At 47.2% G+C, this 12,008-nt stretch overlaps 2 protein-coding genes across 2 annotated transcripts; both read right to left on the reverse strand.

The window, feature by feature from the left end:
* Window positions 1-5,815: 5,815 nt before the first annotated feature.
* On the reverse strand, window positions 5,816-7,482 carry ColSpa_11961 (putative transporter; the record flags this gene model as incomplete). The annotated part of the gene is made up of 3 exons (XM_049278173.1): window positions 5,816-6,997; window positions 7,086-7,186; window positions 7,248-7,482. 3 exons carry the CDS (start codon window positions 7,480-7,482, stop codon window positions 5,816-5,818), a joined length of 1,518 nt encoding a protein of 505 aa, XP_049134130.1.
* A 2,512-nt stretch (window positions 7,483-9,994) lies between these two features.
* ColSpa_11962 (maltose permease MAL31) lies at window positions 9,995-11,775 on the reverse strand (the record flags this gene model as incomplete). Its single annotated transcript, XM_049278174.1, has 2 exons — window positions 9,995-10,092; window positions 10,191-11,775. The coding sequence occupies 2 exons, from the start codon at window positions 11,773-11,775 to the stop codon at window positions 9,995-9,997; spliced, it is 1,683 nt and encodes a 560-aa protein (XP_049134131.1).
* Window positions 11,776-12,008: the final 233 nt, after the last annotated feature.

Raw genomic sequence — 12,008 nt, forward strand, 5'->3', positions numbered from 1 at the left:
TCTGTATGACCCCAGCCTCTGACACAGATCATCAGCAGCAACAAGGGAGGAAACATCGTCTCCTCCAGGGACACAACATGGCTGCCTAAGCCGCATCTTTCAAGTGCTATAAGGACAGGGCAAATGGCGACATTAAGCCTACCCAGTATGTGAGCTTAATAACAAGCTATCCCCTCACAGGGGAGTCCAAGCAGGTTCCCAAATTAATCCAGGGCAAGATGATGTTCAGGAGCTTCGTCTGACTGCACAGCAAAGAAGGCAGGGAGTTGGCGTTGTTAGGGCTATCTACATCGTTGCGTCCCGCGACATAGAAGGACAAATTAAATCACATGAGGGCGCTTGAGCAGAAGGTACGCATATCTACTTCAGGTGTACCTTCGCGTTCAAGGCTGTGCCAGAGCTGCTCTGCTAAGGTTTCAAGCAAGGAAAGACAGGGTTCTACCACTAGGGCGCCGTCGAGGTCCTAGCCCCTACTAGCTCGTAGTAAACTGCTTAAATAAGAACACTAGTAAGCTACTGTGCCACCAAATAACGATGCTTGTTTTGACAACGTTCTTACTGCCCAAGACGCTGCAGGTCAAGCCATAATTAGTTTTAGGTATTCAGCGTATCGCCCAAGTGAAAGGAGGTTAAGCAGCTTGTGCTTATTATGGCGTCAAGGATAATAAAATTCTTCTGTGTAACGTTGGTCCTAGCGTCCAATGGCTCAGGCAAAACGACGTACAATGTAGTCAAGATACGAGACTCCTAGTAAGTCAGGTTATCCATATTGACTAGTAAGGATCAAAGAGGCTAATCAGATGACAGAATACGAAGAGTGCAGCAACCGGACGCTACGCAAGTTCGCCTTAACTACAGGCAACTTTAACACTCAACGCAACACGGACCTTCGGTTGCAATCGCGGGAGGTCTTGCTTAACAAGCTCAAGTGATCAAAGCAGCCTTGGAGAGGCTCAAAGACTTCATCGGCATAGTGTTCCGAGGCCGTAACAGGCTATAGATATAGCGCTATAAGAGCATCATAAAGAATCAAGCGATGGTAGAAAGACGTAAAGCATTCTAACAAGACTAAGCGTATGATTGAGGTATAGAGCAATACAATAGCTATACTCTCTTGTCTCCCGGTCCCACGGTAGACGGCACATATCAGAGATAATTAAGACGGCTCTGCAAGCTCTTGTGAATCCATATAATTACAGAAGCATCAGTGCGGAGAGGCACACGGAAGGCTTTGTTAGAATTCGTACTGGAGCCTCAGCCACCTCTCGAAGCCTCTTGGAAGGATGCCAGACCCTAGGTCTAGGAAATTTAGACAAGAACTAATTCGGATGGACGTTGCACGTACCATCAGTAATACCCCACGACGAGGGAAGCAATAGCAGTACCGCCAGAAATAATGAGACACTAGCTTGAACAGTGCAGGTTTCGGCGAGAAAACACGCATAAGCAGCTTCCCGAATGTGCTTCAGATATTTTGAAGATGGTTCTCTATAGACCTTTCTCGATATGGAAACAAAAAAGCCGCAGTCTTCATATTCATCATCCGTAGGGTTGCTTCATGGCCGCTTTACGAAGGATCTGTTTAATAAGCCGACATTCACTAGTACAAATAACACAGCAGATGGGGCGTTGAATATGATACATACAGCCCATAGAAGCCTGATGCAAGGCAGCAATTACATGCGGCTACTGCGCAGAAGACCCTACAGTTCAAGAGTACCCCGACAATCTAACAAGGTTACAGATCTGAAATACGCAGCATGTCGCGACAAGCACGAAGAATGCCACAGCCGTGCCCAATTTCAATGTTGGAGCTGGCCAAAAGCAAAGCAGCATACAAACAACGAGCAAGGCACTATCCAGAAGTCACTACTCGTATAAGCCAAGGTTATTAAGCATAGCCATACACCAGGGTCAGCTCATACTTATGGTTATTACCATAGGTTTAATTGATGAGAAGCTATAGAAGCTGTTCTAGAGGAAGCCTTCGGGTTATTCATTTACTTGATAGATAAATTCTTGCGATCAGCGAACCCAGTGGTTGCATCACCAAGTTGAGTTTGCGTCCTTAGTATTGGATCAGTCATAGCTTAAACTAACCATAATCGGTTTATTCCGTGACCTAGATTCCGTGTCCGTAAACCCATAAGTAGTCTGATAAATCCCGCCCTCGTCTTCAGCATGTTGCCTCAAGTCTTCTCCCTGGTTTTTCCTGCACTAATACCGCTGAGCCAACCTTAAGTCTTAACATACCAAAAAGGCCGTGACAAGTATCCAGAGCCCCATCTCTCAGCAAGTGATTGTCCAGCAACTATTCGCGTCACAGCAGAGGTTGACATTCTGATAACAGGTACCGCAGTCGCGTTTGCCAATACTTCGAAAGTTACCTGGGTCATCTTGGTAAGAGGCTTTTGGGTATGGTGTAGCAGCTACTGCTGCCACAAATGCTATAAGTCTTAAAACTCTCATTTTTCGATTGCTAGAGAGGTGATTTTGTTAGCGTTGCTTCAGTTATTGTTATTGATGTGTGTGGATTGCACTACCTGGGTCGGAGCGAATAATGAAAAAGTAAGCGGTATATAGTTAAAGCCAGCTTTGGTCTACAAGATGAACGAGGAGACTATTAGCAGCAGGTACGGTAGGTCAGTGATAATTTATTTATACACAACTCCAGACTGACGAGCGAGACGCTAGAATAGCGGCACATGTTCCGACTGCCTTTGTGAGGCTGATACTAATTGGTACGGGTCTAGTGGGGTTTACGGAAGGACCGGATACAATGTGGGTTGAAAACCCATTTCTATTTTCAACCAGCTTGGATTCCGAGCCTGACCCATCCAAACATGGGGCACACACCACATGATTCCTCTTACATTGAACTTTCCGAAGCATTGTACTATGTATACGACAGAAGTCGCTCGAAAAAAAAAACCCCCCCGGCTTCCTAGCTAAGGGAAAAAGCAAGAATACTTATGGCTCTGCTTAAACACTTGCGCCTTAATACGTTGAACAAAGACGTATTACTCGCCCATCGATTAATTGGCAATTATGGCAAGTATCTCAGTTCTTTCTACAGGAGACATGAGGGTATTCGTTCTTACGCGTGTAATTTTAAATCCTTCCATTCTATTTCCATTCTATTTGTGTTGATACACCTCAATGGCCTGCCTCATGTAGCCCCTTGAGCAGAAGCCAGGCACGACCTGCAAACACATTTGAGGCGGGAATAAATACAAAGGTGTGCGACCTCGCATACTATCATAATAAGTGTCCTTCTGATGCTTGTGAGTTCAGGGATGTTTCTAAACCTAACCTTGTGGGTCATCATGTTAGTCTGAGAAGTATCCCACCGGGTGCCAACGGACCTCATTTTTGCTAAGGATGGGATAGACTGGTTAATTCCATTGACTGGAAGTTTCAAGCCAGTCGATACTTGCAAAATGACAGATCTGGAGTAAAACAGGTTACTGGAGTGGAAGATTCAGGTCTTGATAACGCTGGTGTCCATTGGCACTCGCTGGGATATGGTAAGTAATGGTCGGCGCAAGGCATAGATAGCTTGTTTAGGCTAAATTGATTCAACTAAAACTCTGGGTACTCGATATCGTACGACACACTACAGTTTAGAACTAAACGACATGCTCTCGTAAACTTCGAGGTCAGAACAGGGAGCTCTCGTTTTCTTCCAACCTAACTCCTCGTTGCGCTCGCCACCTCTCAAAATCTCTTCGCTCTTCCATCCCCAAGATACGTCTTTTTCTGCCCCATTACTCTTACCTTTCAGCACGTTGCAAATGTATTTGCCTACAATTGGCATTGACCTATGTTTCAATTGTTAGTTTCGATGTTCTTCGAATCTCTGCGACGGGACTTGTAATACTTGTAGCTGCTGAAATTACCACCGACGGCTAGGTACAGATTCTGCAACTGCGGATGTGGATGTTTACACAGAAGCCAGTCACTAGTCGGCGTTTTCGTGTCCCAACAAATACGCCATCGTGTTGGCTGCTGCTGCTTGACAAAATTTGGTATTGTCTTGCGTAAAAGCTTCTCTGTCTCAGCTTTAAGCTTATCGGGGACCTCCTCTTGAAGTCGATTCGACGGGACGGATATCTGGTGTCCGGATTCTGTAGTAACCATATTGACCAACTCCGTACTTAGGTCATTGATTTTCAGCGTTCGATTCTCGCGCGAGGGGGGCGTCAGTACGGCCCTCTGTCGGTAAACAATGATGGGCATATCGCTTTCGCACATCCGATTCGTTGCTTCTGCGGAGAGTGTATAATATACCGACAGCCTGCCTACGGCCTGCATCTGGCGTTCGATACGGTTCTGCGCTTGAACATGCAGCGTGTCTTCGATGGACGTTAGAATACTGCTTGTCCATGCCCCTGCTGCAAGAACGAGCTGATCTGCTGTGAAGCTGCGGCCATCGGTAGTACGGGCGCCCACCAACTTCTGACACCCGAGGTCAAATACCAAGTTTTTAACCTCGCCAGTCACTCTCCTAACACCCCTTCCCTCGGCGACATTCATGAACCTCGCAGTCGCAAGCGCGGCATCAGCCCAGCCAGCTTCTGGATTGAAGTATGAATTCCCTATACCGTTCAATTCCATTCCTCGTAGTAACTCCCATCGTTTTGCAGGATACAAGGTATCAATGTCTTTTGTGTAGTCAGATCCGCGCTGCTGAAGAGTATTTCGAACGCCTTTAGCAAAGCCGCTATTCTGATCATCAAGCATAATCAAACCCGTTTTATGGAAAAAATGGCCGAGATCCAGGCTCCAGAACCATGGATGAATGGCTTCGTTCGCGAGGTTGCAGTACAACGGGCTGACATAGTCAGTGTATATGATGCGGTTAATGTCTATGGCGGATGCAGCTTCTGATGGAGATGAGGGGGCCCATTTGTCAATGACGGTTACTCGACTGGGATCTTTGTAGGTCTGCGCAAGATGGTATGCAGTAGATGTGCCAAAAGTTCCCGCGCCGATAATGAGCACGGTGGGTTCGGCCATCTCTTGTAATGAAGATTCCTGCTGCTGGTGACGGGTTGTCAACGAATCGTGTCTACTTTTGCATGTCGCTGTTTTTGACAAGAATGATACCCATTTGCGTCTCGTTTCGTAAAACTGGGGTCCCGTTTATGATGCACAGCTCGGAAGGTGCGGGCTTCGGCGTTTCTGCTGGTTTCTTGGCACTGCATCGGAGTGTAGGGCATCCACAATATCTGGGGGCCCCGCATTCCCCGCGTTTAGTGTAGGTATGGTCCAACAGACGAGCGGATGCCGTGGGGACGTGGGAAGCGGGGATTTCCCAAAAGGCTGTGACGTTGAAAGTTGGACTCCGCATGTGCAACGCATGGAAGGACACTTTCGAGAAAGAGCAGTTGTCGTATGGACCCTCACGTGATTGTCAAGCTTTTCTTTGGGTCCCTAGGGAGTACATACTATCTCCTATGATCAACTATTTGAGATGCTGCCATGTCTCCAATCGAGTTCGATATACTCGCAATTCCTACCGACCATACTTCTACAACTATCCTATATCTGTAGTGTTATGCGTCGGATGTATCTTTTTGTACATAATCTACGACATGGACACTGTTTTCCAAGTCATCACTAGAATCTCGAAAAACCACATCTTCTTTTCAAGTGCATAAATTATTCTGGCCCGCGTTGTTTTAATGGAATACGAATTGTAGACCCACTGAAATCCTCATTTTGATGTTAGTTACTGAGATGAGGTGCAATTGGAACGCTGGGGAAGCTTTAGAGCTTCCAATGCCTCCTTGCTGACTCTTCAAAGCTGGCACTATGTAGCAAAGCGGAACCTGGGACTTCTCTCTCCCATGGCCTCGATCTCTTCTTCTGTCTTGCCCTCCATGAGGTGATCAAACTTGCCTTCATCGCGAAGTCTGTTCTGTCTCTTGAAATGCAGATGGAGTAGTATGTTAAGACACAAAGAAAACCCTAACATTCCTATACTAGCAGCGTATCCCGGAACGAATGAGCCTTTGAAGAGGAAAGGGGATGCAACGCCGGATGAGTTGCCGATAGTCAGATGCAAGCCGGTAGAGATGGCTCGCTTGCCATAACGCGGGTTGTTGGTTGGGACCCAGGCAAAAGAGATGCCCGCTGAAACAAAAATGCCAATCGAGACGAAGAATGTGCCGGCATAGGATACAGCAGACCCTTTCTCTGCAATCAACATGCCATATCCAGCCATGGATGACACAATTGATCCCATGATGAAGTATCCCCGACGCTGGGTTAGATCGCTCAAACGGGCGCAGGTGATGTAAACAATGGCGCCAACTGCGTAGACCGGAACAGTCATGGCCTGTACCTCGGTAGCGGTCCACGTTCCGAGGCCGTGAATGATGGTCGGGAGGAAAACCACGAATGAGTAGAGCATCGTGAGCATTGGGAACAGTGCAAAACAATATGCCCATGTGGTCCAATCCCTGAGACCATCCTTGACGTCAGGCCACTCCATCTCGCGTAGGTTCCTGGCACTCCCGACTTGCGATTCGTGAATGCGCAATAGGTTGAGCTTGTCCTCCTCGGTAAGAAATTTGGCGGTTTCGGGGCTGTTAGGCAGGACGAAGGGGATTACAAAGCCTGTAACAATAGTCGGGAGGCCGTTGATGAGAATAATCCACCTCCATGCGCGCCATCCATGGTCCCCGTCCATAAAGCTAATACCATAGGCTACCAGTCCGCCAGCAACTCCAGAAGCTGCGGCTGTGCCGTAAAAGTAGGCAATACGTAAGGCCAGACTGCGACGGCTGTAGAACATAGAAAGATACAGAACAACGCCGGGGAAGAAACCGGCCTCGAAAAGGCCAAGTAACAGGCGACAGGCGACAAGGGCTGCGAAGTTGTTCACGAAGGCACTGAATGTCGCAACGAAGCCCCAGGCAATTGTCAGTCCGGCGAGGTACCGTGCAGGTCGGAGTCTCTTGATTATCATGTTGGATGGGGCCTCGAATAACTGTGTAACACAAACTGTCAGCAATGGACCATTGTATATAGAAGAGTAAGTCATGTTCAAGAACGACATCGTGAAAACCACAACTCACACAATAAGTGACAAATAGAACTGACACCGCAAGCTGGAATTGACCGTCTCCTAGGTTCAAATCGTCCTCTAGACCAAACAAGCGGGCGTTGCCAATGTTCACTGTGCCAACAAGTTAGTATGAGTTTGCGTTGGCATTTCATCTGGGATTTGGAAATCTCACCGCGATCCATCATGTTCATGAGATACACCCACATCACCATAGGAACTATACGGTAATCCAACTTTCTCAAGACGGCCCGCTCAGTCGCTTTGTCAACAGTTATGCGGCCAGAAGGCAACGCATCCTCCACCGTCTCGATTCTGCCGGACGAGGAATCTGAGTTTTGAGGCCAAGGAGTCTTTTCTCCGGATGGTGTCACTTCTTTGAGATACGAGGCATTGTTCCCAGACGACATGACAGTTGATTAGGACGGTAAGCCTTGAAAATGTGAACTATTGTGTAGTGATTTGTGTCGCGTTTTCAAGATGTCAGGAGAACAAGGGCTTTTCTCTCGAAAATAACGTTTTTATGAGGAGCTTATTATGTTAGGTTTCCAGAGATGATGTTGATAAGACTGAAAGTTCATAGTAGAGTTATGATCAGAAGGGCTTCCGAGCAACATTATATGAAGCCACGGTAGTTTGCTAAATAAAGGGGGGAGTGAGGCGAGAGAGCGGCACCCAAGCGCATGGATGGCCAAGTTCTCAGGATCAATTACGTGTCAATTGTACTAAATCAAACACCCAGAGAACAACAGACCAAGACTCTGAGAAATCTTGACTTCTTTGGCAGTATGACTGTCCGTATCGCCGCCACTTACAGAGGCTGATTGCTAAATGGCAGTGGAAGCGAGACGATTATACGGACAAGCATTGGCATGCGGGGAAATTCCTTGGGCTGGTGGGTCAACCTTGGAAGACCGCTTGGATTGTTAAAAAGACTGGACCAACCGAGATGAAGCCAGTGTTTGACCCAAGACTGCCATGGCAAACTGTCCAGGGCTTCGACCCTTTAGTACTGCGACGATGACAGAGCGGCACCATCCAAATGGATCTTGGCATCAGCAACAAGGCGTTTTCGCTTTCAAGTAGCTCAAACTGGCATTGTAACTTCCCGGTCGAACGGAAGTCCTGACATGGCGCGGCAGATAATTAGCGAATCAGCTCCTGAAGAACATTCACACCAAATGTATCCATCATCAAAGCGTTCAAGATGACCGCATCAATGGAACCGTCAATTTCCCCGCCCGTGGGATGTCTTGGTCATTGGTCTGCAGCCATGGCAATTAGCCAAGACATTCCTTGGAAAATCTTGGGGATGGGAAAGGTAGATGCAAGAAGGCACTATCTTGACTCTGCTTTCCTTATCACGTGTCAAGTGATAAGGCCCCTGGAGTATCTGGCTTCAGCATTTAGGGACTTCTTGAACACCTGATTAAGGTCAGAGAATTTGAAATTTTCCAACAGGCAATCAACATAATTTAAGACCCAAATGTGCAGCCCTCTGTCAACTAGTTGTAGTGGATCTGACTGGAATACTCTATGGTAATGTACCACAAGCGTGGGACTAATTGTCAAGCAATTGTTTACCTTTATTAATGTAACACTTTGTCAACTCTCCAATGGAAGGCAGATGTCATATTGGGTTCAACTACAACTTTAAAGACAGATGATGTCGCTTCTCCGGACTACGGTTAATTTGACCTAATACGATCATGAAACCTTTTTCCCGTTCTTTCTTGTAAAGCAATCAGCTTCAGAGGCAAGTTTGATCAAAACGTAACTTCTAGCTGAACTCGATGCTGAAACCCTCAAATTCTCTATCAAGTAAGTAATTCTGCCGAGCACTATGGATATACAGAACAGGGTGGCAGCCGCATCGATGGTTGATACAATAGGCTTGCTTAGGAGAACATGTTCAGAGCGAGATAGCACTACTGGCTTATTACGAAAAGTGCATTATAAAGGCGATATGCCTAACCTAAGCAACTATGAAAACCATGCATCCTCCGAGTAGGGATTCGCTTTTTGCCGTGGTCTTTGGCAATCAAATACTAATCTAATGTGTGGCATATCTTCGTATCTTTCTGTATAAGAACATGCGATGTAGAAGTCAATTCTATCAATAGTAAGTTGACCCATCTGATACCATTGACTTCCAGGTTTGTTGCCTCAGCGTTTGTCCTTGCGTCATTATGAGTGGTATATCTCCTGTGAACAGGTGTTAGCGTGACAGAGGCCTATGAAAGCCTAGCAGTCACCGGCTGTAAGCTCAATCATGTGCAAAACTCTGCTTGATACAACCGTTTTGATATAATCGTCAACAACGTACTCAAACATGTCTTGCCTTTCAATAATTTGGCCAAAAGTTGTTCTAACGACGACAGCCTCCCGTACGCAGTAAGATTTTCAGGTTCAAAGTGGCTTATATTATCTAAGTATAATCTAACGCGAAGCCGCTTATAAGTTTGACATTACTGACAAAGCCACGTAGAAGGTAAAAGTGGTCTGTCTAAGCAGAATCGGCTTACACCACGAGGGTATTGTGACATGATCCCCGTCGCGAATAACTGTTCGTTGGTCAACTGTTTCCCCTTTCGCCAACGTACCATGGTCTTTCAACGGAGAACAGGAAAAGAGCTTCAAGCATGAGGCGTTTGTACTGGATGTTCCTATGTCATAAACCTCGGTCTTTGGTTTAAACATTAGTTTTTTCGACCACATGACGGACACACAATACAACACAAATTAGCAGATGTTTTAGTTGTTTCTATTTTGCACACGCGCTGAATGATCTAGTACATCTTTGTAGGATAAGATGAGTTCACTTCACTGCGGTAACCATCTTCTCAGTCGGGCCAAGATAATCATGTTGCCTCTGCTGCTAGCTATATTCTGCTTCTGCCGGTTTTAAGGCTGAAACACCAGTTATACACGTCTTTCCTCCCGGATCTCGCTGACATTCTTCTCGAGATGATCATCATCGAGCTTCTTGGTGTTACCACTGCCGCCAGTAAGCTCAAAAACTGGATTGTAGCCATCGTCAGTATAATTCCTAAATATTTGATTACACAGTCCGATAGGGAGTTCTCATGTGGTGTGATCATGACGTAGATAAACTTACGATCAACAGGATAGGTCGCGAACTGGCGCGCAGGAACTTTCTTCTGGAACAGGTAGTCCAGTTCAGCAAAGCTGCGATTCATGGTCTCGGGCAGGAAGAAAAAGATCCATACTGCCCAGATACAGCAAAACCCAAAGTATAAGAAACCAGCTTTTGCACCCCAGTTCCACGCGTCACCGCCACTTTTAAGCATACGCGGATTGAGCTGTTGAATGACGATCTGACCTATGACATAGACTGCACGACCGAGAACGATGGTCTGAGCTCGGACACGGCTAGAGGAGGTCTCACCCACGATGGTATAAGTCGTTGGACCAAGTGACATCTTGAAGGTAAGGTTGGTGATGATCAAGACAATGGCCACACCGAGGGCGACGTTAGATGCTGAAACGTTGACAGATCCGAGAATACCAACAACTAGCATGAGGCCACCGATGATAGAGGATCCGAAGAAGAAGAAGATGCGACGCCCGATCCTGCCCATCAGGACAATGGCAATGGCTGTGCCGAAAATGTTTACTGATTGAATACCCATATTGTAGTTGAAAGATTGCGTCGTGGGCATACCAGCTGATTGCAAGAAAATAGTGGCGTAAGAGCAGATGGATTGGCCGTTGAGAATTTGGATGATCCAGGCCATACATACAACACCTGTTCGACGGAGGTTGGTTCCATGGAAACAATCCTTGTAAGTGGCGCCTGCCGCTTCGATCTTCTCCATCTCGTTGGTGTGCTTCATGAGAGCCAAAGTCTCGGCCATGGACTGCTCTGTGTAGTGATTCTTTCGCGCGAGACGGCGGAGAGACTTCTCAGCCTCCTCAATGCGACCTTTGCGGACAAGGTACCAGGGACTTTCAGGGGACAGAAACCCTACGATAAACAGAGGAATGATCCAAACCCATTGCAATGCATAGGGGACCTTCCACCCAAGGTCTCCCTCAAGGTCGATGGAGCCGCGAAGAACACCAGTGGCCAAGAAGGAACCAGCCCCCCAGCACATGGATACCCACGCCGTAAGGTATCCGCGCATGGCAGCAGGGCAAATTTCGGCAGCGTAGGCGGTAGTGAGTGTTTGAAAGACACCCCATGGGATACCACATAGAATGTTGGCAGCAAAGAGCATCTGGACATTGACGGCAAAGAACAGGGCGAAGATGGTTGCGCCCATGACAGCCATCGCTCCCATATACACCCTGCGAGAACCGTAACGGGACTGCAGCCAGCCGTTCAGCAAGAGACCAATGATGCTACCCAAATTGTTGCCGTTACCAATAGCCGCCTGCCACGAAGCCGAGATGTGTTGCTTGCCGTTAGCATCGGGCCAACCGAATTTATTTATGTAGGCAGGGTGTCCGAAGAAATTGTTGATGAGGCCGACGTCCATGCCCTCCATGACAAGAGCTAAGCTGAGGAGCATACTGAATGTGGCGGCTGGCCAGTACCGCGAAAAGAGTTCCTTTCGGGGAAGGTTGCCCTCCTCTTCGCTTGCGGCGGCGGCAGCTTCGATGAGGGCAACATCGGGTGCATATGTCCCATATTCGGCATGGTCGACAAACTTGGTTTGCGTCTTTTCGTCATCAGCCATGGTGTCCGTACTGAGATTATGATTGTACTAAAAGATGGTGGGGAGAGAAAACGTCGGTAAGATAAAAGAAAAGAAAACAAGCATAGCAGGAATGGGGGCGCGCAGTACATAAATACGTTGCGTTGCTGTATCTCTTGGTCCCGATGGTCTGGTATTCGCCATTGCCAAGTCGCCAAAGCTGTGCCAAGATGCTGCCCTTTCAATCACTTTGCCAACTCTGCCTAGATAACTCA

This window comes from Colletotrichum spaethianum (assembly GCF_022836535.1).
Source record: "Colletotrichum spaethianum MAFF 239500 DNA, contig54, whole genome shotgun sequence".
In the NCBI taxonomy this organism is placed as follows: Eukaryota; Fungi; Ascomycota; class Sordariomycetes; order Glomerellales; family Glomerellaceae; genus Colletotrichum; species Colletotrichum spaethianum.